Source organism: Eumetopias jubatus, unplaced genomic scaffold (assembly GCF_037043125.1).
Source record: "Eumetopias jubatus isolate StellerSeaLion01/CBP00866 unplaced genomic scaffold, mEumJub1_p1.0 scaffold_4, whole genome shotgun sequence".
In the NCBI taxonomy this organism is placed as follows: domain Eukaryota; kingdom Metazoa; phylum Chordata; class Mammalia; order Carnivora; family Otariidae; genus Eumetopias; species Eumetopias jubatus.
This window is the reverse complement of record NW_028274810.1, coordinates 36559847-36586030: the sequence shown is the minus strand read 5'-3', so window position 1 is coordinate 36586030 and position 26184 is coordinate 36559847. Positions and strand designations below refer to the sequence as shown.

General features: G+C 38.5%; 1 protein-coding gene and 1 non-coding gene across 6 annotated transcripts in view; one reads left to right on the top strand and one right to left on the bottom strand.

Annotated features, from left to right (window-relative positions):
• Positions 1–2317: 2317 nt before the first annotated feature.
• SSX2IP (SSX family member 2 interacting protein) overlaps positions 2318–26184 on the bottom strand; it is a 41059-nt gene continuing 17192 nt past the window's right edge. For 3 of the 5 annotated variants that reach the window (XM_028102578.2, XM_028102581.2, XM_088022373.1), the window contains exons 2-14: positions 24194–24325; positions 22962–23131; positions 22280–22492; positions 19708–19818; positions 17996–18131; positions 16110–16185; positions 15850–16027; positions 12648–12798; positions 10547–10683; positions 10043–10216; positions 7047–7161; positions 6581–6746; positions 2318–2998 (exon numbers count right to left, since the gene is read on the bottom strand). In XM_028102578.2, coding sequence (XP_027958379.1) covers positions 2824–2998; positions 6581–6746; positions 7047–7161; positions 10043–10216; positions 10547–10683; positions 12648–12798; positions 15850–16027; positions 16110–16185; positions 17996–18131; positions 19708–19818; positions 22280–22492; positions 22962–23131; positions 24194–24236 — 1845 coding nt within the window. In that variant the 5' untranslated portion in view covers positions 24237–24325 and the 3' untranslated portion in view covers positions 2318–2823. The remainder of the gene's footprint in view (positions 2999–6580; positions 6747–7046; positions 7162–10042; positions 10217–10546; positions 10684–12647; positions 12799–15849; positions 16028–16109; positions 16186–17995; positions 18132–19707; positions 19819–22279; positions 22493–22961; positions 23132–24193; positions 24326–26184) is intronic. The other 2 variants (XM_028102582.2, XM_088022374.1) reach the window with 2 other exon arrangements.
• LOC114208526 (U6 spliceosomal RNA) lies at positions 24931–25036 on the top strand. The gene has a single exon (XR_003609037.1). It is a non-coding gene; the product is annotated as a U6 spliceosomal RNA (small nuclear RNA).

The window sequence follows — 26184 nt, the reverse complement described above, 5'->3', positions numbered from 1 at the left end:
TTCATAAATGCTTATGAAGATTGATACAAATTAAGGACAAATACAGGGAAAAGTGTACCTACTAGCCTTTGTGACCCATACTTACCTTAAACCCAACCTAGAAACATACTCTGAGGATTCTTACAACAGGGCAATCACACGATGGGCTTGCTGGCTTACACTGTTCCGGTCATACACACTCAAGACCTCCTGGCATCCCGTCATGCACCACGGAACGTGTTTTCCTACAAAAGCCGTGTTACCACAAACCTACGCACAAGTCTGATAAGCTAAGGTAGGAAACATGGAACTCTTTTTAAGTAACAAGTGTTTTAATTATACCATAAGGAAAACAATTTGCTGTGGACTATTCTGCAAATCTAAACATTTAATACATTGCTTCTACAAAACAACTCACTTAAGTCAAATTTTAATCTTTTAATTTTCTGGTATGATGATTCTTAGTTTCTCATCATCATAAATTCAAGATACAAAAGTTTAAGAGTAGGAAATAAAACCTCTCCCTTAAATTTTCTTTGCCACTTTTGTCCTTTGAAAATTCAAAATGAAAAGAGGAATTCAAAATGGATGCCATGTAAGAACAAACAAGGTACAAGATTCCAGATTTACAGATTGATGAACAAGAAAATGTTTATCAGGAGGACTTGAAAGCTAAGGTTCCCTGTGGTACCATCATCTAATCATGGCTGAATATAAGACCACAGCATAGCTGGATTATAAGTACACTGCAAATACCCACAGAAAGGGAAGGAAAGCAAAATCCTAGGAGTTGCAGGTGTGAAGTCAGGAGCTTTCCAACACAGAAACCATTCCAATAACCTGGGAAGTTTAGCATGACTGGGAATCCCTTTGGAGTTGGAATTCACAGTAAAGCAAAACGGACGCTGCTAGGTCAAACATAACTTCTAGCAGATCTATGCACACTTTTTATCAAAAATACAATGAACCTGGCTTTCATTTTACTGTCTTTTTTTTTCACACCTTAGATTTCAAAGGTCTCAAGGAATTTTTCCTTCCAATATGAGAATTCAACCAACTTAAAATGGAAACACAACAAACAACAGATGCTCCTTTGTAGAAATCCACTGTCATGGAATGCATTATTCCCTGGAGTAAGATTTACTTTCATTAAAATGGTTCTTTTCTGGCGAAGTATATCATGGAAACCCCTGACAAAAAAATTCCTGACAAATGTATCATGGACTATTTTAAAAATTTGATTGCCTTTCTTTGATCATGTGACTGCTCAATTGTAAAAAAATTAAAGCTCAGCTGTTTCTTCTTTCGGAATATGGTATGATCCTGGAAATTTTATTATCATTTCTAATATTTTAAACCGTGAAGAAGTGACCATGCATCAAACTGAAGGTCATGAGTGACTGCTTAAAGAGCCAGCTTTTCAAGACTATAAATGTGGTTATTTTGTTACAGGTGGTCATTAATGTAAGATACTCAGTGATAGTCTATCAGCCCTGAAAAAATGGTGCTGCTACCCAAACTCATATATAGTGAATAGATGACAAAAATAAGACTATTTTTAATATGATGAATGGAACAGCCATAAGAGTGAGTTTATGTCCGTGGCTGAACTACTGACTGGAGAATGGGAAGGCAGATGAGCTTTGCAGGATCTAGCCAGGCTGATCTGTGCAGGTTTCTATGTACACACAGGGTTAGGCGCTGAAGCTTTCTGGTAGAAGTCCTGGGCCTACGTTGATAATCATCAATAACAACATGAAGAAACATGCAATCAGTTCTGAAAGCGAGATGACACAAGTTTGTCCAGAGTAGGAGGAGAATATTAAGATAAAATCGGATGCTTTTTACACTGTCAGATTTATCATTAGCAGCTAACACCCCGAATTTATTGGCAACTATACCAAGCCTGAGCTGGTAGAGATGTTGCAGTACTGGGTCCCCATAGTAAAAAAATATCACCATTCAGATAGCTTAACTATCTTCTGTCATCCCAACTATCTTAAACCAGTATTCTTAAATTGTTTCATTCAAAGGTATTTTGTTATCTTGCCTCTACTACCCTATCATCAAAAGTCCTTCGGAAAATTATATATAAAAGTCTACTGCTATAGAAATCTCAAAAATGTCATGTTAGCAATGATAATTATCTAAAGAAGTCAGCTTCGTGGAACAGCTTTTGAGTATTTATTGCTCAGATGCATTCAAAAAGTTCTTAAACATAATGTGGCAATGGCTCTAATACATCTGTAAACAGAATACCACTAAAAAAATTTTATTGGCATGAAATACTATAATATGGATGTGTAAAATTTTTAAATCTTAAAGCCTCTTAACATAATCATGTATATCTATGTACAAAACATACATAAATTTCACTTTATTTAAAACATATGAAAGAGGAAATTTCAAATCACACTAAACATAATAAATATAGAACTTGCTTTGTTAAAAATCTACAGTATACATTCAAGTACAGGCTAAATTTCCAATGCCAACTAGATATGAGACAAAATTAAAATTTACAATAATCAGTTTCCTAAAAGTGCTATTTTTAATACCTATAAGAGGAAACTCATTCTAGTGCTTCTGTTTCCATCCAAACATATACATTCCTTTATTCACAGAACCAGATGCTTCTGTTACTCAAAATACGTATCCAAAGCTTTTATATCCTTTTAAATAGATTCAACATTTTAGCTCTTTGGGGGAGGGACAGGAAAGTCCAAACAAACACCTCAGACCACCTTCAATCATTAGATATGACTGACTTTATGACACACCCTGTTTCAACTCAGATGTGAAATCTGATGAACGTGCTGATGAGAACAATTCCAGTCCACACGTCTAAGGTAAGTCATCTTTTTCTACATGGGAGTTTCTGTAGGTCGAGGAACACCCACTATAGCAACCTTCCTGTGATCCAGGTCTTGAGGCCATGCTCCATTTCTGATTTGTACCTTCTCTTCCAACCGGATTTGGTTTAGGTTCTTCAGGAGTTATATTCAGTACATTGATGGAACTGTTGGGAAAAGACAGATCTTAATAATCATCTCCTCCTCCTCTTATCCTTAGGCTCTGCCTGAAGGCCTACATTCGAAGTGCCCCCCTTGTCCTATGCTAAGTAAATTTTGAGGACACACAGATTAGGAACAAAGAAGTGTTTCAAAATGGCCTAATTTATCACTTTTATCCATATATCCCACCTATTTATCTGTTTACCCATCTACTTACTTAGTTCTTTGGTCTACTCTGAAGCTCTCTACACAACCGAAACCTAAGACAGAACATGTGGGCTTTGAAAGCTCGTGTCCCCCGATGTCCCCATCTTCCTGCCACTATTTTTTAATCTCTTCATTGTTTTCTTCTTTACACATCCATTTGCTCATGCATGCTTTCCTCTACCCAGCCATTCACCCACACAGCTATTTAACGAGTGCCTACAAAGGCAGTAAGGAGTCCAGACTCTGAAGTCAGATGCTTTAAGCTCATCCCAGTTGGACCACTCAGCTCACTATGTCACTGTTCTTCAGCTTCCTCAGCTGTAAAATGGAAATAATAGTATCTATCTCATAGGGTTGGGTGGAACTGAGTTAACACACATTAAGTGCTTAAACCAATGCTCAATTAATTGTATCAGGGAATAACAATCTTAGTGGCTGACACAGACACAGCTACTACACTTCAATGACACAATCTGAGAGGTATGCTCTGTGGCCAAAAGAATCTGGGGCACCCGGGTGGCTCAGTCGGTTAAGCGTCTGCCTTCGGCTCAGGTCATGATCCCGAGTCCTGGGATGGAGCCCCGGGTCAGGGTCCCTGCTTGGAGGGGAGCCCGCTTCTCCCTCTCCCTCTGCCTCTGCACACCGCCTCCCCCACTCATGCTCTCTCTCTCAATGTTAAAAAAAATCTGCCTAAATGATTTACTTTCAAATCGAACAGGTTAAGTCAACATATGATACACTTTTATCAACTGAATATCTTATGTAATTTTTTTCACAAATGTACTTTTCCCCAAATGTGCATTTTTTGTGACTTTGGTTTACTAACTCAACCTCAGTGTGGCAATTCTAAAAAAAAAAAAGTTGCTTTAATTCTAAAAATCGAAACCCAAAACAATTAAAAATTTTACTTACGCTTATTTGCCAATACTTAAAAAAAAAAAAAGGAACTTGCTTATAATTCAGCCCTCAGAAACCCTGCCATCTCAGACGAGATGGGATCAAGGAGCAACTAAATTCTCTCCGTAAATTTGAACCCGAATTACTTGTGTAAGATTCCATTCTACAGTGAAGGAAGAATGAGGTTGTTGCTGTAGAAATTAGCTACAAATACTCCTATTGGTTTTGCTATGATCTTATTACAAACCCAGATCCAAGGTGCTTCAGGAGCAAGGAGTCCAAATTTACCAAATAACTTAAAATTTTGAGAACTATGTCAGGCTCCCCATCTTCTCTCCTGGTAACTAGTAACACAACTCTTTTCTAGGTTTTATCTTCAGAGCCCAGTGACCATGAACGTGAATAGCTCAATGGAGTTTCTTTACGCTCAGAATTCTGTTTCTATGCCACTGATGTTGTTTCGCCCTCAGAATACGTGAAAGAGAAAAGCACTTTTACGATCCATATATGTTTACATGTATTAAGTACTATTTTAAGTGCTCTATATGTACCATCACTGAAATCTCATAACACCCTGTGATGTAGGTACTAAATGCTGGACTCACCTTTGTTAAGCACAAAATAATGTCCTAAAGGATTATTATGTCAAATATTTAACTAAAAATAATTAGATTAAAAAGTAGGAATTGTAGAGACATAAAAATAATCGAGGCAACTGCTATATTCTCTCTCGGATACAGAATGCATTATTTGAAATTGGTGACTAGAATTTGTGTTATTTATATAGATCGTTCGGATTGGTCAAATTTGGAAGTTTCGTAACATTCTGTATGAGAAAATACTCTGAGCTTACAGTACCTTTTGATCGTAAATCAAACTAACTTCCCATACTCAACCCATTAGTTACTCTGTTGGCTCTAACTGCAAAATATATTCCAAATCCCATCCTATCTACCTTCATGTGACGACCCTTGTCTAAACGGCGACCGTCTCCCCGCGACTCCCCGGGAGCCCCCTAACTGCGTCTCCTGGCTTACAGCACGGGCTCCTACAGTCTGCTTCCCACGTGAGAAAACACTCATCTTTTCAAACAGACTTTTTTTCCCCACTCTCCTGCTTACACATCTCCAGGGCTTTTCCTGTTGCCCTTAGAACAATATCTGACCTAACAGATATCGACTAAATATTTTACAAATGAGATGTCAGGTATGTGCATGTGTGTGGGGGCAGGTTCTGGATGAACAACATGGTCATGAGTTGATAATGGTCATGAGAGAAGCTGGGTGATGGGCACACAGGGCATCATGACCTTCTTCTCTCGACATCTGTATATAGCTGAACTTTTACATAAAAGAGTTTGTATCCTCATCTACTCACCCAGGGCCTTACAGGATGTGACCCTGCCCACCTCCCACCAACCCCTCTCACCTCTTGGTCTTCCTCGCTAACACCACTTGCCCTCCACAAACACACCAGCGTCCTGCCTTAGGAGTCCCTACACTTGCCTGAAGGACTCTTCCCACGCTCTTTTTTGCCCCTCAATGTTTAGAGTCCTGATTCTTTTACAAATCAACAATATATACAGGGCTTCATATTTTTGTTTTGAAATTCATTTATTCAACAATTCCTGGTCCAAGGGCTAGCGGGTTTCTTCAACACTTAGGTCCACATCAGCCTCTCACTACCACAGGTCTAGTGTGCCAGAGCCCTGACCCCTGCTCTCTCGGGCATGTGCCAAACCCGCAGGCCCCCATGACACTGTCTCCTACTTTGGTTAAGAGGAAAGATCACCACCACACTTTCCAAGGTATCCCTTTGCTCTTTTCTATTCCTCTCTCTCTAGGAATGTTCTATGTGCTCAGCTAATTAATCTTGGAATAGGCTCTGAGGTAAAAAATTGACACTATACCTTAGAAAATGATTTAACAACTTGAGACAGAGAAAAATACCAAAATGCATCCGTTAATAGAAATATATGGGTTTCCTGGGGAGGGAGAGCAACTTTTTTTGACCCTGTCATCCCTAGGCACAGATCTTTACCAATCACGATGAGGACATTTTTCTCAGTTCTTTGCCCTTCAACACCAATAAAATGGGCATAGCAAAAGAAATTTTAAAATATATACTCTACAAAGACTGTGAAAATATCCTTCTATTTAACAAAATTAAAGAATTCACAATACTAAGTGATTCCTGTAATTGAGACTGTATTTTAATTATTTTGTATTTTGGATGTGAAACGAAAGGAACGACATTATATGATTTGGCTCTTAGCAGGCAGGGACCAGACCCACCTTGTTCGCTACTGTATTCCCAGCACCTAACAGGTGTCCTTATATGATGACCACCCAATAAATATTTGCACAACGAATAATCAATCTACTAAATTCCTCTCCGTTGCTAACACTACAGACATGCCAACTTGCCCCCAGCAGTGCAACTCCAGCGGTGGGACAGACCACCTGCTAGACCCCCTACAATACCTATGTTCAGATGCACAGGAACGTGTCTGGCAAAAGTCCGAAGTAGAAGGAGAAGCAGGAAGAGACTTAGTAAGTTTGGATGTGCAAACTGGAGATCCGTTAGACACACCGTGAGGCTTCTTCTGCCGTGGCCTCGAGTGCACTGTAAGACTGTCCCGATCAGAACCTGTGAAAAGAAAAAAGAACAAAGGCAGTGCATATGGTGAGGTAGCAAACAAGGTGAAGGATATTAACTATGATGATCATCTGCAGGGGAGTGAGGTCTGAGGTAGAACAAGTAAATGTGGGTGGCCACTCCAGCCCCTGACTCTGGTCTAGCTAATCTCGCCATCTCTTATGCATATTCCATAAACATCTAAGGATCTAGTTTTTAAAATATTTGGTGATCTCCAAAATTTTACATTAATAATGGACAGGTATTTTATTTACATGCATTTTGAGATTAAAGGGTTAATGAAGTACTCACTTCCTGAGAAGGCACTGAAAAGTTTCATATTTTCTGAGTTCTGGTGGTCAAAGGTAGTCATATTTAAAAACTGTTGCTTTAACCAACTGGCTCTTTCTTCTTCAAATGCCTTTCTCTATCATAACAAGCAAACCAAAGAAATATTGATCAACATTTCAACATTCACATTGTTGGCATTTCCCATCACTTCTGTAGCTGCTGGTGTTTGGTTTCTGGCTATCATAAAGATTTTGTAAGTCAAATGAATTAACCTAAAAAACTAAGAAAAATTTCATTGAGGAAAATTATATTTAAGAAATAAAAAACGACCCATTTCACCTAATAAACCAACTCGTCACTGTTTTCACATCCGTTTCGAGTAAACTCAAATGGACAATGCAAAAACAAAAAACAAAAAAACAGCATATTAGCATAACTCCTGAACATACAGAACATTATAAATATAGAATTACCAAAAAACCAGAAAAATACCCACTGCAAATGAATCACTTGAGAAAAAGGAGCTGTGACTTTACCAGGCATTGCCCTTGGCCTCTAATCATCTACTAGCATCAGCAGGCCACCACCACTAAACCACAAGAGGGCATGTGTCAGCCCTTCCCCTTCCCACCGGCTGATCGTCCTAAACTCTCCCTCAGCCCTCTGGTCTTCACACTTCCATCTCATCCTTCCCTGGCCCCACTGGCCCCAGAGCCCAGACGCAGACAGATTCTCCTGCAGAGAGCTGGGAGCAGTACACAAAGTAGCCGGAGTATCTCTTGAACAGGCTGGGAGACAAGGACCCAGAAACGGGTTCCCAGAAGTTAGGAGAAAATGCTGGTGCACATTTTCTGAGAAAGTTAGCTATTGGTAAGACAGATTTTCACAGCTGTGGGAGGACATCCATGCTAGCTACTTAAACAGAATATAGTCTTTCATTCCTAAATACTAATACAAAATCATGCATCACCAGACATTTGAAGAAAACTAAGAGCATGAAAGAAAAATAGCCAAGATAAAGAGAACTGACCACAGATAACAGTTCGAGAGATCCTTCTAAAAAAAATTCTAACACAAATGATCAGATTTATGAACATCTGTAAAATAATATAGTGCTAGACAAGGAAAAGCAAAAAAACAAGGACATGAGAGAACTTAAAAGATAAATCTAAAATAAAAACTCAGTGGATGAAATGAAGAGTTAAAAGTGACAGAATATCCCCGAACTCAGAACATAAAGTCAATCTACAGATGCAATCAGAAGGCCAATCATTTGTCTCATAAAAGCATTCCAGAATGCAAGAGAAGTCAAAGAAGGAAAAAACACAGAATCAAAGAAAATATCCCTAAATTGAAGAAATATAGTGTCTTGAGGTTGAAAGGAAGCTATACCTAGATACATCCGAGTAAAATATTAGAATTTAAGAATATAAAAAGGACAGAAGGAGAGAAGGAAAGAAACAAAGCAGTACAAAGTACTGTATATGTAGGTTATATAATAATCAGGCTCCTCATTAGTAAAACCAAACAGAAGAAATGGAATAAGTTTTGAGGGAAAAAGTTGGAAACTAAATTCTATATCCAGCCAAACCAATCATATGAATGTATTCTTGGATATTCTAGAATTCAGAATATTTTTCACTCACACGATACTTAACGAAAAAAATTACTCAAGAAGACAATACAGCAAACTGAAAAAGGAACCCAAGAAAGAAGATAACATGAGACATAAGCTGAATGTGAGTCAGGAAATCATAAAGGAAGCTACAAAGAAAAGCCAAAGGATTCACTACACAGGGATATATGAAAGATTCTCTCCCAGATGGCAGTCTTATTAACAGACTATTTCCTAGGTGGCCAAATGTGTTACTAGGTGAGAGAATGAGTAACATTTACAGAATCATGCTGATGTCAGTCTTCTTTCAAATGTTAAGTCTCAATCTTGCACAGTACTTACATCTGGATTACCTTACAGGCTAACACTTGACAGTGAAAAAGAAAAGCAGAGACAAAAACTGGCAAGTAGAGGGACAAGAGAAGGGGAACAAGGGTGAGCCCAAGAATGTCTTCATCTTTCATTGTGGGGACAAACTGATACTACCTCAAGGGGAGCAGACGTGGAATGGAAGCATTAAACATTCTATTTAAAGAAAAAAAAGTCAACCAGAAGAAACCATTTTTAAAAAGTTAGTTTAACAAGGTAACAATATAATGAAGAAATCACGTATGTAGATGAGAAACAGTGTAGATGGGAGGTAGGGTAACGGTATGAAATTCTTTATCCTGCACAGCAGGGGATCAACAGACTTCTCAAGGAAAAAAGGCTGCAGGACATTAAAGTGAAAAACATACTTCCCAGGAGAATTACAAACTTAGTGCTTCCCTCTGAGGAATGAAACTGGCGATAAGAATGGGTGATTATTTTTTCACTTTGTGGCTTTTTGTACGGGTTTTTATTTTTGAAAACACGTTCACACGTTACTTCTATAATTTTTGAAAGGGAAGTATGTAGGTTAATACACCATTAAGCAAAAAAGCGAGCTGTGGAAGGCGTTTGCACACATTGCTGGGTGGTGGGGTGGGGGGAGAACTTCTGTTCTGTACTCCCCTCCCTCCCTCCTTTTTAAACAACAAACAGGCTCTCAGTTGCACTGTCTTTTGATGCTGCACCTACTGACAGTGGACAGGTCACAAATGTCCAAGAAAGGTCTCCCGTGGGAAGCTAAACACTTACCAGTAGAAAGCCAACCCAAAGGGGATAACGAACGCTTATGGTTTCTAAAAAAAAAAAAAAGTTTCAATTCCCAAATCTGGTAAAGGCAGAATGATACCCTTTCTAAAGTAGTTCACGTGCTTCCAATCCCTTCCAGTTCACGTTATTTGTAAGATCACTGGTAAACTACTTGACCAAAAAAGGAACCAAACCGGAGAGCAAGGAAACAATGACGTGGATGCATTCCGCTGGGCCTCCCAGAACTTTCAAAAGCTCTACAAGGAAAGCTACTTGTTGAAAATACCTCCAATCCTAGGCGAATAGCTGCGTCTGTAAAGCTTCGTCTTTCCTTCTCAAAATTCTTTTTTTGCTCTTTAAACAGGGACCACTCTTCCTTGAGGCGCTCCTTTTCCTCCAGCAAGTAACAGTCTCGTAGCAGCGAGGTGGTGTCATCATCACATGCAGTAGCCAGCTGCTGCTATTAAATTTTAAAACATAGTAAGTTCCAGAGGGTCCCTGCAATGCTTCCAGTTAAAATTAAAGCAAGGGAAGCAGGGTCAAACTTTAGGGAAAGGACAGAAACAATGGAAAACCAGAAAGTCAACTGAGGACTCTCATTTTCCAGCTGGCGAAGCCCCCCCTGAGGAATGGCATACGTTGTACCTGTTAGCAAGCGATGAACTTAGCTTAGAGCAGAAAAATGACAAACACTACAGACCTTCTGAAAAACGGGAATAAAAATCTAGTAAGGCGTAAAATCCTGGCCATTCTCATGGGAAAACAGCTTGAAAAGGCAACTCACATTTACCTGTAAAAGCTGCTGCTGGGTTTTAATCATTTCTTTACACTGCTGAATTTCTAACTCGAGTTTTTCAGTTTCTTGTTCGTGGTCTTGTCGTGAGATTACGTCTTCATCATTAAAACCTTCTAGGTGTACCTTTGAAACTAACATAAAACCAGTCATTTGACATAGGTTTTATACCACTCAGTTTATGGTGTTTTTTGAATTATATTTAAAAATCAAGGCTCTCAGAATTTCTTTCTGGAATCTCGTAAGTTTTCTAAAAGGTACTTATTCCCTTTGCCCTTTAAAAATTTCGTAAGCTATAATAATACAACTAAATTTATAGTATTTTAGCACTATGAAAAAATTTAAAAAGCAAAGCAACTTATTATAAGGGATTTATGACAACTACAAACTGGTACTATTTTTGGACTAAAATGGTATCTTTACTGATAGTTCTACTATGAACATTTAATTTGTAATCCATATTTATTCAAGACTATGTCCTAATTAAAAATGGACAACCTATAAGCATCTGTCTTTGGCTCAGGTCATGATCCCAGAGTTCAGGGATTGAGCCCCGCATCGAGCCCCTTGCTCAGCGGAAAGCCTGCTTCTCCCTCTTGCCCCTCACCCTGCTCATGCTCTCTCACTTGCTCGCTCATTCTCTCAAATAAATTAAAAAAATCTTTAAAAAAATGGATAACCTATATTCACAAAAGAGAAAAATAATTAACAAATCCATAAACTACTTTTGACTCTTCTTCAAAGATCAGTGCAGTGCTACAAATCTTGCAAATTCCTATTCAACAAACAGGAAGTCCAAACATACTTGCCATTTACTAAAAGATGGTGACTGAAATCAATAAAATCTCATGTAAATTAATTTTAGTACAAAATTTTGCTGATTACTCTTTACTACTGAAGATAATTGACAGTTATTTTGTGACTTTTGACATTTAGAATAAATTTTCTTTCAACAGACTTCATTTACCTTAATTTTCTTGATTTAAAAGAATGCAAACTAACGAATATAAAATATTAAGAACACATTCATCAGTGTAGATCTATACTATCTACAGTGACAGGAAATGGTGTCTAAAATAATACAGTTAAATGAAAAAAGCAGTGTAGAAAAAATATGTAATATTCAATTTTTTGTTTTTATATATTTTTTTAAAGATTTTATTTGAGAGAGCAAGCGAGCATGAGCAGGGGGAGGGGCAGAGGGAGAGGAAGAGACAGAGAATCTCAAGCAGACTCTCCACTGAGTACAGAGCTCCACATGGGGCTTAATCCCATGACCCTGAGATCATGACCTAAGCTGAAACCGAGAGTCAGATGTTTAACTGACTGAGCCACCCAGGCACCCCAGTTTTTTATATATTTTTAAATAAATATTTTGTGGGTGCCTAGGTGGCTCAGTCAGTTGAGCATCTGCCTTTGGCTCAGGTCATGATCCCAGGCTTCTGGGATCAAGTCCCACATTGAGCTCCCTGCTCAGCAGGGAGTCTGCTTTCTCCCTCTCCCTCTGCTTGCTGCTCCCCCTGCCTGTGCTCGCTGTCAAATGAATAAATAAAATCTTTAAAAATATATATATTTTGTAAATGCCTACAGAAAAAATCTAGAAAGATAAGCATGAAACTGTTAAGTGTCATGTATAGGAAACAGAAACCTGAATACTCTACTACATATACTTCCTAATTGATATTTTATATTAAACATATATTATTTTGAAAATAATTTAAAAATAATTAGGAACCATGAGTATGCAAGTATCTAGGAATAATAAGCAACAGGTTCATATTTATACCATATCACAATTAATAATTCTTAATTTCCAAACCAGTAAGAGACTCGGTTCACTTTATTCAACTGTACATTGCACTCAAAATAGAGGGAGATACGTAGTATCCTCTTTTCACAGAAAGATTCACAGAGCAGCAAAGTATTTCTCAGTGAGGTTCAAACCTCACCTCTAGAAGTAGACAGAAGCTTGATTATCAAACCACCAACCTTAGCTCAAGTATTTCAGGATCTGATCCCGTAACGTGACTTTCCAAGTGACTGAAATTAAGAGCTGAGTGTCACAACTCACTCTGCATGCAGTGAGGCAGTAAGTTACCTTGGTTATCAAGTTTTTCTACATGACTTTTCAAAATCCTCCACTGTTTTCTGATGCTGTTGGTAAGCTGCTCTCTCACAGTCTCACAGGAAAGGTCCCACAAACTCTCCCTACTCAGTTCCCCAGCGTCTTCTTCAGCATCAGAGAGAACCTACAAGAGAGAGATGAAAAGGAAAGACCAGTATCTTAAAACGGCTCTAGATACTCAGGCAGTAGTAATTAAACTGATCATCAGAGACACCTATCAAAATCATTTCTGTGCTGTATCTTATGCATATATGACCTAATATTAAAAACAGAAATTCTCCAACTCAAGTCTCTTCAAATGTGAATCTGAATCCAAATACGGTTAGTGACAAGAGTCACGGAGCTGTGTGAGGAAGAGTTATTCACTACCTGTCCAGTGTTGTGTTAGAGCTCTCACAAGCTAATTAATCCTCAAATCATGTTACAATGTGGGGAAAATGACGCTTAGAGAAGTAGAGATACTGCCCACTATCATACAGCCAAGAGGCAGAACTGAGATCTGAAGTTAGATCAACTTATCTCCAATCCTAGGCTGTTTAAATAAATAAACCGGTGAGGTTATCTACAAAGTAGAAGCAACTGTGAATCTTATTTTTCTCATATACTTTTAAAAAATAAAACTAGACATTATTTTTCTTTTTACTCTACCATTAAATCATAAGAAAATACAGAAAACCACTGACACAGAACCACACAGAATCAAAGCAGGATAAAGAACATAGGTAAACAGTACTAATATATACTATGTCAAAAAAATCTGTAGCTACGTAATGTGTGTGTGTGTGTGTGTGTGTGTGTATAATATCTGCATAATAATTTGCAAAGTCCTAAATTTGTTGTTAACATCCAGGAAAGTGATACACTTCCAGAGACATACTTCCCTAATATGAACAATAAAATATCTTGCTGGGGAAAAAAAGAGAACATATCGAAGATGAAAGAAACGCTGATCAGACAGTTCCCACAGGCGGGTGCAGCAGGAATGAGGGAGTGACTCAGTGGGGAGATCTGTATCAATAGCCCCAGGTCAGCGAAGGCTGCCAGAGGTCAAGGTCTCCCAGGGGAAGCAGGTTGGGGAAAGGCCCAGCACGGAGCTCACTGTGACTCTGATTCTTGCCAATCAAGCCTCTGGAGCTACTTGCCAGTAATTCTTCCAAGGAGCTACAACCTCTATGTGTTAAAGCGTGCCAGAATACTATAAATCCATTATTTAAAAAATGAACAATAATTCCTTCACAGTGTCCAGACTGAAACTCTGAAACCACAACATGAAAGTAAAAAATTAACTTGAATTTTGGGTATATGTCTGGCTATACTTAAGCACAATAATAAATTAATGAAACCTCAAGGCTACCTAGGCATTCTAAGGTTAATCTTATCCTCTTGCTATAATGCTCCAAAATCCTTAAAAGAAAGGAAGGACTGAATTAAATTGTAAGAGAAAAAAAATTCTAGAAAAACAGATCTTTGAAAAACAAGAAGTATACTTGAGAGTATTGTTTCTCCAAAGGTAAACAGCTGAATTTTTAAGAACTATACAGGATGCTACCCCCTGGCTGCAGTGGCGAGGAGAGAGGGTCCTTGACTTACTACTGACTCGTGCTGCACACGGGCGGGTGATGTTAGTAAAGGCAGGGCCAAAAACTGAACGCGCTGCGGGAGTAACAGAAACTGCTCACTCTGGAGAGGTATTTGTGCGTGTGCACAACAAAAAGTGACAGACTTTGAGAGAAAAGGCAGAGGTCAAGCAGGTCCCGACCTGGGGAGTTTAAAAGAACTTCAGGTAATGCTTTAAAAAAAAAAAAAAGAAAGAAAAAAGAGGTGGAAGGTGGGATGGGCTTATCAGTTGGACTGACCACAAGGTAAATAATCCCCTCACATAGGTTTAAAAAACAAGTTCTGATGACTTGCTGATAATTAGCATTTCCCAACAATGTTATTTTCAGATTTTAGTCACTTGCCTGAATCCAGAGTTTAAACATGGAAAGCAATTAAAAAGTTTTCACCATATGGGACTTGTTTTTTCCCGACCTCTGCACGTATTACTCCCCTTGTGTCACATGCTTCTACCCCCAAAACACCCACTTTAAGAACCAACTCAAATATCCCTTTCTCCGTGAGGCCTTCTTGATTGCTACACTTCCTTTGTTCCACCCTATTACAGCTAAGATGTGTAAGGATTACTTTTGCACATGCCCCATCTCCCCAAAAGAGCTTCCTGAAGGATGCAATGGACCGAATGTTCATGTTCCCTCGAATTCATGGTGAAATCCTAACGCCCGATGTGCGGGTATTCAGAGGTGGGGCCTCTGGGAAGTGAGGAGGTCATGAAAAGTAGAGTCCTCATGCATGGGACGAGTGTCCCTAAAAAGGGACTCAGGTGAGCTCTCCTCCTCTTTCCAGCATGGGAGGGTGAGGGTACAAGGCGCCGGCAATGTGCGACCAGGAAGACATAGTCTCCCCAGACACTGACCCTAACGGCAGCCAGAGTTTGAACGTCCCAGTGCCAGAACTGTAAAAAATAAATTTCTGTTGTTCTTAACCACCCAATCTATAGTAGTTTGTCATAACAGCCCCAACTGAGACAAAGAAAGAAGTCAAAATCCTTTTAGCTTTTTCTTTCCAGGGACCAGAACATTATGTACATTCCGCAAATTTCTGGACTGAATGATTAGTTGGGGGTTCCCAAAGTTAATAAATATTTCACTCTGAAAAGTAAAGCCTGCTTAAGTACACAATACCTAAACTATTTAGAGGATACTCAGCACAGTGGTTAAAAACATGAACTCTGGGGTGAGACAGACTTGGATTTAAATCCTAGTCCTGTCACGTGTGATACTAAGGCCAATGAGATGAGTGTGCCTCAGTTTCCTCAGCTATAAAATTGGGATAATGATGATACGAAAAGCATCAAATTAGAACAATGAAATGAGACAATGCTCTTAAAGTGCTTATCACAGTGAGTCAGTCCTTGGAAAGTCACCTTCATCGTTCCCCAGGCCATGTCTAGAAACACACAGGGACATTTTGTTGTCGTCACAGTGACTGGGGGCATTGCAGCAGTGAGCATCCTGTCCACAATGCCAAGGGTGTTCCCACGGGGAATACCTAGCTAATGTTTGAACTGTTCGACTTAGCAATCCGAAACTGTATTAGAGAGGAAAGAGCCACTTACAGTTCCTGTACTATCATCTGCTCTTTCTCTAGGTTTCTGCTTTTGGGGAGAAAGAAGAGAAATCATTTCCTTTTTCATTTGCTGAAGAACCTTCTTAAGTTCAGCATTTTCCATTAGGATTTGTTTCTGACGATATTCATAATCATTCAAGAGAATTTTATACATTTCATCTTCATTCCTGAGAAAGAAACTGTCAGTATGAAAATGCAGTTATAGAAAGAAAATGCTGATGAAATGTACCAATTTAAATTGGACCTTACCTGGCCTCAGTTTTACCCGTCCTCCAGGAGCCTCTTTTTCCATCGGCTCTCCCCACATAATTTAAAACTTCCATAGCTACAAACATGAACATGCAAAACAAAACCAATTCTTACCATACATATGTTTAAGTGTATAAAACCCTAACACACTCTATACACACTGGAGACATAAGTCAACCTGGTATAGATTAGGATTTGGGCTCAAACAGCCCAGATTTCAAGTTCCAGTTCTCCATCACTGATAAGCCCTGAGACCTTAACCAGTTATTTAACTACCTAAGCCTGTTTCTTCATCAATACAGAGGGAATGATGAAAGTATCTACCCAAAAGTTGTTGTGAAGAGTAAAAGAAGCTGTTAAAACAGTTAAAGTACTAGTAAATATTATTTTATTATCACTATTAACTTTATCATTGGGGCTGGCAAACTCCGGCCTGCAGGCCAGCTGCCTGATTTTCCAAATAGTTTTATTAGAACACAGGCACACCATTGTTTACATAGTTTTACGCTACAAGTGCAGGGATGGAAAGTTGTGACCAAAGACTACAGACCCCACAAACCTGAACATATTTACTATTAGAACCTTTACAGAAAATGTCTGCCAAGCCCTGTGTTGTCATCATCACCAAAGAAGTCAAGGCCCCTGTGTATTAATTTCTCTTCTGTCCCAGGGGGATGGAAGCAGTTGGCATTAGAAGGAAGTAAGATGACAATAAGTTACTGTAATTTTAGACTTGATGAAATCATTATGAGCCTGTCACTTCCAGTTAGGTATGGACTAGGAAACAGCCAGACTCCCATAAAATAAGGGCTCTGTTACCAGAGTGCCATCTTTAATAAACTTCTCTAATTAGGTGTTACATTTTATACTTCCAGCATTTCATCCTGCTCTGTATATAATTCATGAATGAACATGAGGTTAACCGATGAAATTTAAATTTGATTACCTACAGATTTTCCAACCTTGTCTTAATTGCTTATTACACTTTCATTTTTCAGGAATTTTTAAAAGATAGCCGACTAACTGCAAGAGCTCTGCTGTACAGACGGGCAGTGAGGCAGCCAACACTGAGGGGCCTGCTGACAGCCTGTGACATGGGCTCATCAGTTGCTGTGCCAGCAAGTCCGACCAAGCTCAGCTTCGGAAACTGCAGCTTAGGGCATTACCGTACAAGGCGGTTAGAACACAACCTACGGTCCACCTGGAAACCACTGTTCGATAAATCAATGCATAGATTTCCCATGCCGCATCTTCCCAGGCCAGCAAAACTGTATCTGCATGGACCTGGCTGCGCGCGTGCGCGCGTGTGTTTCTACTTTTTCGTCTATGTGATTTCCCTGAAATTATGCACATACTTGGATGAAGCTGACAAATGATTTTCAAAAGAATGACACAAGAAAAAAGTACACCTTATGAACAAACATAAGCATAACATTCGCAGTCCATCTTTCAGACTGGTTGCTTCAAAAATGCACAACCACACTTATTAAAAGGAACTGATGTAAATGATTTGGTCAGATGAATAACTTTATGAAGTCAATTCTAAAATCACACTTGTTTTGATACTCAGAAACTCGTGATTTTTCATATGATCAGTTCTTGGCTATGGAAGATGAGAATATCCCCTGGCTTAGTTTTTCCTCTGTGGAAGTACAACAGTCGTATTAAAAAGAAATATAACTCTTACATGCAACAAAGGAAGCAAAATTATTATTTTTCACTAATGAGTTATCTCGATTTCTAGTTTATACAGATACACACCATCTACAAACAACTGCATAAAGCATAAAAATACTTCATGAGGTATTCTGCTCCAACTGACATTTATTTCTTAGCATATTAGCTTATTTGTTTATTTTCCTCTATCTTAACCACTTGTTTCTTACCTATTTTTTTATCCTTCTTATTCATAACAAGTTGATGTAGACGTTCCTTTAATTTATTATATTCACGTTCTTTTCTCTTCATATCATGATTATACTGAGTAGCTCGACTTGCAATGATATTTTGTAATTTTTGTACCTGAAAAAAGCATTTTCCAACAAATGAATCCTTATGATTGATAACCCGTTAAAATTTGTAAATTCAAAAAAGAAAAGAACTAGCATTCACCTCCTCATAAAATAGTTTATTTTAGGATTATTCTTCCTTCTCAATAACCACTGGAAATCACTTTTTAAAGTTATCATTAAGTGAATCACAAAGTTTTTATTTTTTAATTCTGAAATTTCTAGAGCTGCTAACTTCCTAAATTATTTTTCTACCCCTTTTATGCTACATATAGACTCTGATCATTTAGAAACCAGAAACTTGTGCAGAAGTATTAAAGTGATTAAAGCTTCGTCTGAAACAAGAATTGATCCGATCACCTGTAGTGACTTCCTTATACTACTGACTTGAATCACTTTATTCCTTATTAATCTGTGACAAATTAGCCACCGCACATCACAGCACATAAACAGGTTTGTTTTTATCTGATCATTAACAGTTCTCAAATGAGAGTAACTCCAAACAGCAGACAGAATCCGGCTCAAATATTTGCTGAGTACCTACTATACGTCAGGCCCTACAGCTCAATGTTTAGATCTACTGTGGCTTCTCAGGCAGCCCTTGACAGGAAGTGTGTTCTAGTCTATACAAACATCTTTAATCTCTGCTGGAGATGACCACGTTTAACTTAATTCTTACTAAAGATTAACTATATTCAAATCACTTAGGTGTAATCTGCAGATCATGTCAAAATTTTCTGTGAAATAACTCAAGGAGATGCATAAGCAACCCTGCAGTTTAATTAAGAAATTTCACTATCCACTAACTATATTACTAAATTGTCAAAATATGACAAAACAATCTGTCTAAATCACTATAAAATCATTAAAGAAATAAGCTCCCCTAAAAGTCCTTATAGTTCAAAAAACACATATACAACATTGAACATAAATATTTTTTTATTGGTTATCACATGGTCAGGGATCAAACTGCAGAGCAGTCAGAACATAATGGTTTCTTCTTATATAAACTAAAAAATCGTAATTTCAAACGCATTAACTCTACAGATCCAAATACTAACTAGCCATTGTAGCAGAAATGAGATTAAAATTATGATGTCTTTAACAATCAGAAATAAGATTTTTAAATGTGAATTGCTTTTTTTCCCCTAAACAATAACTCTTGTGTCCATTTAGTCAAGTAATTAATTGCTTGATGGGATGAACAATGTCAGTATTTAATACAGAGAAAGAAGAGGCATGCCAGATTTAAGTATAGGTATGGCAGAGAATAAAAGATCTGCATTTAAAGCACCCTTGTGCCTGAGAAAAAGTGACAATGCACTGGCGTCCAGGACGGACAGTAGAGGACACCGGCTGTCACAAGCTACGGACCAATATACTAAGCACCATGAATCCACCTGGGGCAGGGGGTGCCACAGAGAGCTCCTGATCTCAGTTAAATATGCTGCAATGCTGTACACAGAGGTCCACCATACCAGTGTGACAAAGGATGAATTAATGCTCTTGTTTTAAAGTGGGGTATGGTCACATCAAATCAAAAAAAAAAAAAATTATTTAAACTTTATCTTCAATAACTGATAACCCACCTCATCTTTTTCATTTTTTAGTAGCTGATGCAAATTCCGGTTCTTGCACTGTAACTGTCTGTCTCTTTCCTGAAGCCCAATCATTTCTCTCCTGGAGGTTTCCAGTTGTTCCTAGAACACCCACATGCAACTGTGATTAAAATTAACACAGAACTCGGAGCAAATGAATTCTTCAAAGATTAGTAAAAACAACATACACATACTGGGGTTTCTTAGCTAAAACTGCAGTTTAATGGCACACAAAATGCTTACTCAAAACAATTATTATAAGACAATACTATAAATTTATTTAAGTTTAAATATAGTATTTTAATTTATTAAAATACCAACATTTTTATGTTTACGCAAATGAGTTTCAAAGTGGAGCCCTTGAAAGGCTCTTCACTTATTCCAGTGATGCTGCCATTGGACACTTTTTAAATTTCCTCTTAGGACTTTTTAACACTTCTACAGTACACTCTTTGAGAAAGAACCAAAGTGATATGGAGCTAAGTCTAAAGACAACGTGTGACCAAGCAAAGCAGCAACCCTTCAGGTCAGAAAGGGTGGGACTCCAGCACGACCCTCGTTCTCCCTTCCAAGTGCTAAGCTCTGAAGATTTTTTTCCCAGAGCAGAATAGCAGCATTGCTGGAATCAGGATGAGATAAGATGTTCATTTTGAATACATTCCACACATTTCCTGAGGAAATGTGCCAAGTTCTGCATGAGGCCACTGGCATATTTTTAAAATCCTCTTATCTTTATAAAATATAAAAACCACTCAAGTTATGCCATAACTGACCACAATTAACAACTTGGACAATCCCTGTAACAATGGACCTCAAGAAGATTTAGGAATTTAGAACATTTAGGAATATACCTCGGATAACTCTAAAGGTGTCAGAATTTTTGGCACCCTCTTCTTCGGAGTCTTTGCGACTTCCTATCATGCCAGACCATCTGGAAAGACTGAACTTAAAGGCACTGGGCCAGTTGCTATGTCCCATATATGTCAAATCAGATTCACTTTGAGTGATGATCAGCACTTTACTTGAACTCCCCACCAGCCCTGCAAATCTATACACCCCCCTCCTACATCACTTATCTCATACCATCACCCCCTGTAAACTTGAGACAGAGACCAGGCCGGTCTCATAAATTCATGACTCTCTTATTCCCCAAATTCAATTTTTCATAAAATTCTACCCATTTTACCTCCCAAGTTTGCTTCCTATTTCACTTTTACTATCTCCACTAGCACGACCTTAGTTCAAGTCCAAAATCTCTCTGGCTTTGGCAGCTGCTAAGGCCTCCTAACAGCTGTCCTTTCCACCAAGGCTTCTGGGCTCCCCACCTCCGTCCCAAATACAAATCTGCACCTTCCGCATAGTTTCTCTGCCCTACTGCCAGGCTGATGTTTACATGACGCCCAGGATGCCTTCCTCTCGCTTACATTTCTTGGTGCCTTCGTGTGTCTGCACAATGCCTCTCACATCCTCGGACGCCTGGGGCCCAGCCTCACCTCTATCGCTCTTCATCATCATCATCATTTCAGCCCCTACAGAGCGACTGACTAGTCTCTGGAAGTCAAATACTCTCCCATACCTCTATGCTTTATTTTATTTTATTTTTTTTTTAAGATTTTATTTATTTATTTGAGAGAGCGAGCGAGCACATGAGAGGGGATAGGGTCGGAGGGAGAAGCAGACTCCCTGCTGAGCAGGGAGCCCGATGCGGGACTCGATCCCGGGACTCCAGGATCATGACCTGAGCCGAAGTAAACAGGTTATATACCCTCTGCCTAGAATGTCTTTTCCAAACATTAGCAAATTTCTATATACTCCTCAGATCAAGTGTTAACTCTCTGTGAAGCCTCCTCTTACTCCCACACCAAGAACAACGAACAAAGCAAATAATTATGGTTCAATGTATCTCCTTCCACTAGACTACAATCCCGAGAGCTGGAATTGGGGTTCACTCCTCTCTGAAACCCAGTGCACCTGGCACAAAAATACTTAATAAATTTTGCTCAATGAATTGAATGAATCCTATACTGGATCCAGAAACTCTTCAAGGACAGATCGGCAACTTTTGCCACTGAACACACATTTCTGTCCAGAGAAAAATACCGGATTTTGGCCTAGGTCAAACCTGAATTAGAAGATTTCCTGGAAAACAGTCTATACTCTGGGCTGTCCTAATAAGCAACCACTCTTTGGAAGGAAAGGCTAAATAGGCCTGGATTACCAATATCATTCAGCCAAGGTTACCCACATATAAAAAGTTTTAATGCAGAACTGCGGCCTTCAAGGGCTTACAACTCTAAATCAGTCTAATTCATAAGACCCTCCATAGGTTTCTCTGATTAAGATTAAAGTATCATCCACAACTCACAGCCTTTTTATAACCTTGGAGGCTACTAACTACCCCCTCCAGCCCACCACAGTTACCCCCTCAGGGATAACCTCTATCCTTTAGGCATTGTAGGATGTATAAAAACCTAAAAATATTAAAGAGAAAACACTGTTACCACTTGGCTTAGCTTATGAGACAGTTGGCTTATTGAAATACAGGTCGACATGCAATCTCTACCTTAAGTTTTGCATAGCAGTTCTGTAGATGGTCCATATCACTTCCCAGTTTCAGATTCTGTGTTTCTACGTTTTCCTGAGCTAGAAGGTTCTTCCGCTGAAGTACAAGTAGCTCATTCATACAATTTAAAACAGCAACTATATTTAATTCTCTCTTTGTGTCTTTACCTTTGGATTCTTCATATAATGAAGGAAAACCAAAAGTAGTCAATTCCTGGTAAGAGAAAATGTTTTCCTCAAAGTTGGTTACCAGACAACTCAGTATAGAAACAAAAGATAGAAATCTTTTCTCAGAAATAATGAACACTATCCTGAGTTAAGAAAATTGTAAATATCCCAAAGGACAAAGAACTGAGAGAACTGGGCTCTTTTTAGCCTCTGCTCTACAAGTGCCTGTGTCCTGGGGCAAGGCACTTAGTACATCCGTAAAATAAGGGAGAGACTCCTGGTGAAGAGGTCCCTAGAGTGATGTGCAGGCCAACCTGCTCCTGACAAACACGTTTACCATGTATCCAGACTAAACGGTCACCACAGTTCTTTGCCCATCTAGTTATGTTACATAACAGGTCAATACGTTAACAACATACGTGTGCTTGACAAGTATTTTTCTCGTAACTTTGATATGTTCTATTATATAACATGATTTATGCTATTGCTTCTCACACACAAAAAAATTTTTTTACCTGATCAAGATATGAAATACTTTGTTCAATATTCTCTTCTGTGCAGAAGGCACTGAAAAAACTGTGCACATTTTTTGATAAAGGTATTGAAGAACATAGCACTTGCTGTGAGTATAAACTTGATGGAGACATCTTTGTTTCTGAGGTATATTGACAGATATTTTTGCTTTCTGAAAGAATAAAAGGCATTTACTCAATTTATAAAACATATGCAAACTATCTCCATTACCAAAGATCTTGAATTATATAAATATTTTTAAGTATTTTCAAATTAAGACAAAGCTGTTTTTTGCATGAAAACTACATAAAGTTGACCCTTAAACAACACAGGAGTTAGGGGCACTGACTCCTCATGCAGTGGAAAATCTGTGTATCACTTTTTTTTTTTTTTAAGATTTATTTGAGAGAGAGAGAAGGCATGTGCACGAGCAGGAGGAGGGGCAGAGGGAGAGGGAGAAGCAGACTCCCCGCTGAGCAAGGAGCCCTATGCAGGGCTTGATCCCAGGACCCTGAGATCACGACCTGAGCCCAAGGCAGCCCCTTAACCGACTGAGCCACCCAGGTGCCCCCTTGTGTATCCCTTTTGACTTCCACAAAACTACTAATAGCCTACTGATGACCAAAAGCCTTACCAATAACAGTTGATGTATCACATTAGTATAGTCTTACAATAAAGCTAGGGAAAAAAATCACAAGAGAAAATACATTTACAGTACTGTACTACATTTATCGAAAAAAATCTGTGTATAAGTGGACCCACACAGTTCAAACCCATGTTATTCAAGAGTCAACTGTACTTTTTTCAAAAAGATACAACTATAAGGTGCCCTTAGTAGGCATGTTAAGCTACAATATACTACCTTAACTTACAGTATTTCAGACTTATAAAAATAACAGACAAAAACCACCTGAGTCAAAAGTTATGGATTAAAGGAATAAATCACAGCAACGTACTGACGTACCCAATAAATTTATTTCAAATGCATAAACATTCCTCTCCAAGATAATAACAATCAAACCCATCATCTATCAAAGGCACTGAACCCCACTAATTATGGCACAATTCTTAGCTTTCCCAGATAAACTTTCTGAAAATAAAAATTAGATATTTTACAACTATTTATGTCTCTCTCTAGTCACATCTTCGATATTTGTGGTAATTATTTATAGTTTCATTTAAAAATTCCCCTTTACAATTACTGCTTTAGTCTACCCTTATTTTAGACCGTTACCTGAAGACAGATCTGGGTCTGTAACAGTCATCCACTCTCCCATAGCAGTCACGAGGGCCGGGCTACCTGAGGAACCAGTTCAGCGGCTAAACATTTAGTCCAGCTGCTGTCACTCTTCTATGTAGGCATCTCCTTAAAAAGCAAATTGTAAAACAGTAACATTTAACTAAAAATATAAAAGCAAATATAAAATCAATGTGTAAAAAGAAGGATTTTGCATTATTTATTTCCATACACTCTCATACAGAACATGGTAGAGCTCAATAATAACCCTGTGTGGGCGCGTACACACGCGCATGTGTTTAAGGATCAGGAGTAAAGGGTTAACAACTTCTACCAAGGCATTCACATTACTTCATTTACAAAGTACATGATACATGATTTGACTCACAATATAAATCTAAGGTACAGCATTGTACTAAGTAATAACGATTTCTATATTAAATCCTCTAAAATAAAGTACAAAGTATTTATACAGGTAAGAGGATGAAAAACTTCTTGGCTAACATTTTCATTTTTTGTTTTTATTAACTATATTAGCAAAAAGAAATTTTAATTACTATTCCCAATGTTGGCACAGATGTAGAAAAAAGCCTACTTCCATACACTGCTCTCCAGAAAGATCCCATCAATTCATACTACTACAGCAATTTGGCAATATGTATCACATCTTACAAATGAAATATATTTTGACCTAGAAATACCACTTATAAAATTTTATCCTAATAAAATGATTTGTGCTTGCTTTGGCAACACACAGACTAAAACTGGAACAACACAGAGAAGATTAGCATGGCCCTGCACAAGGATGACATGCAAATTTGTGAAGCATTCCCTATTTTTGCATGTGGAACTTAAGAACCAAAACAGACGAACACGGGGAAAAAAAGAGAGGCAAACCATCAAACAGACTCTTAACTGTAGAGAACAAACTGAGAGTTGCTGGAGGAAGGTGGGGGGGGATGGGTTAAATGATTGGTATCAAAGAGAGCACTTGTTGTGATGAATCACTAAATTCTACACCTGAAATTAATATTGCACTGTACTTTAACTGGAATTTAAATAAAAACTTGGAAAAGAAAAAAATGATTTGTATAAAAATTCATCTACACATTGTTCTTGATAACATCAAAAAACTGGAAATAGGTTATATGCTCCACAGGAGATAATGGTTAAATGGTTAAATGACACATTTATACAACAGAACATCTTTAAACACAACCAGGTGGAATTAAGGTGGTTACCATATGAATGAAGGGGACTAAGTGTTAAGAACCTTTCATGTAACTGTTTCACATACACTTTCAGCCTACCATCATGTTTCCACTTTTTTATAGAGAAAATGGAAGAAATGAGTATTTCTCCAGCATAAAAAAATTCAAATGAACTTATAAATGACAACTGGGAATTGATTTCAAGGTCAGGGATAGGAGGAGGAGTGATGACTACAGGCAAACTGGAGGACACGTGCCACCACTTTGGACACCTGCTTCTCAGTTACAATAAACGGTGGCCAAAAGAGAAAGCAGGTCGTGTGTTGCTATCTTTCCATCTTTCAAGGGATGTTGGAATTCTGGATTTTTATGTGGAATCTCGAAATTCGTTAATGTGAAAAGCTACTTAAAAAGATTATGCAAGGTATCCTGTGGGAAGGGGGCGTGGCTGGAAGGAGGATGTGAGAGAGCCTTTTGCATCGTGATCTGAGAGAAGGCTGCATGAGCCACCAAGTTGTACCCTTAAGATCCGGGCACCTCACTGGATGTAAGTTACCTTTCTAATGACAACATTTTTTAATAAGCCAAATCAAATGTGTCTTTAGGCCAGATCTGGACTGTGAATCAGAGTTCACAACCCCTATTCTGAATATTTAAGATTGTGGGGAAATAGGGGCACCTGGGTGGCTCAGCTGGTTAAGCGTCTGCCTTCGGCTCAGGAGATGAACCCAAAGGTCCAGCATCTGCATCACATCATCAGGCTCCCTGCTCGGTGGG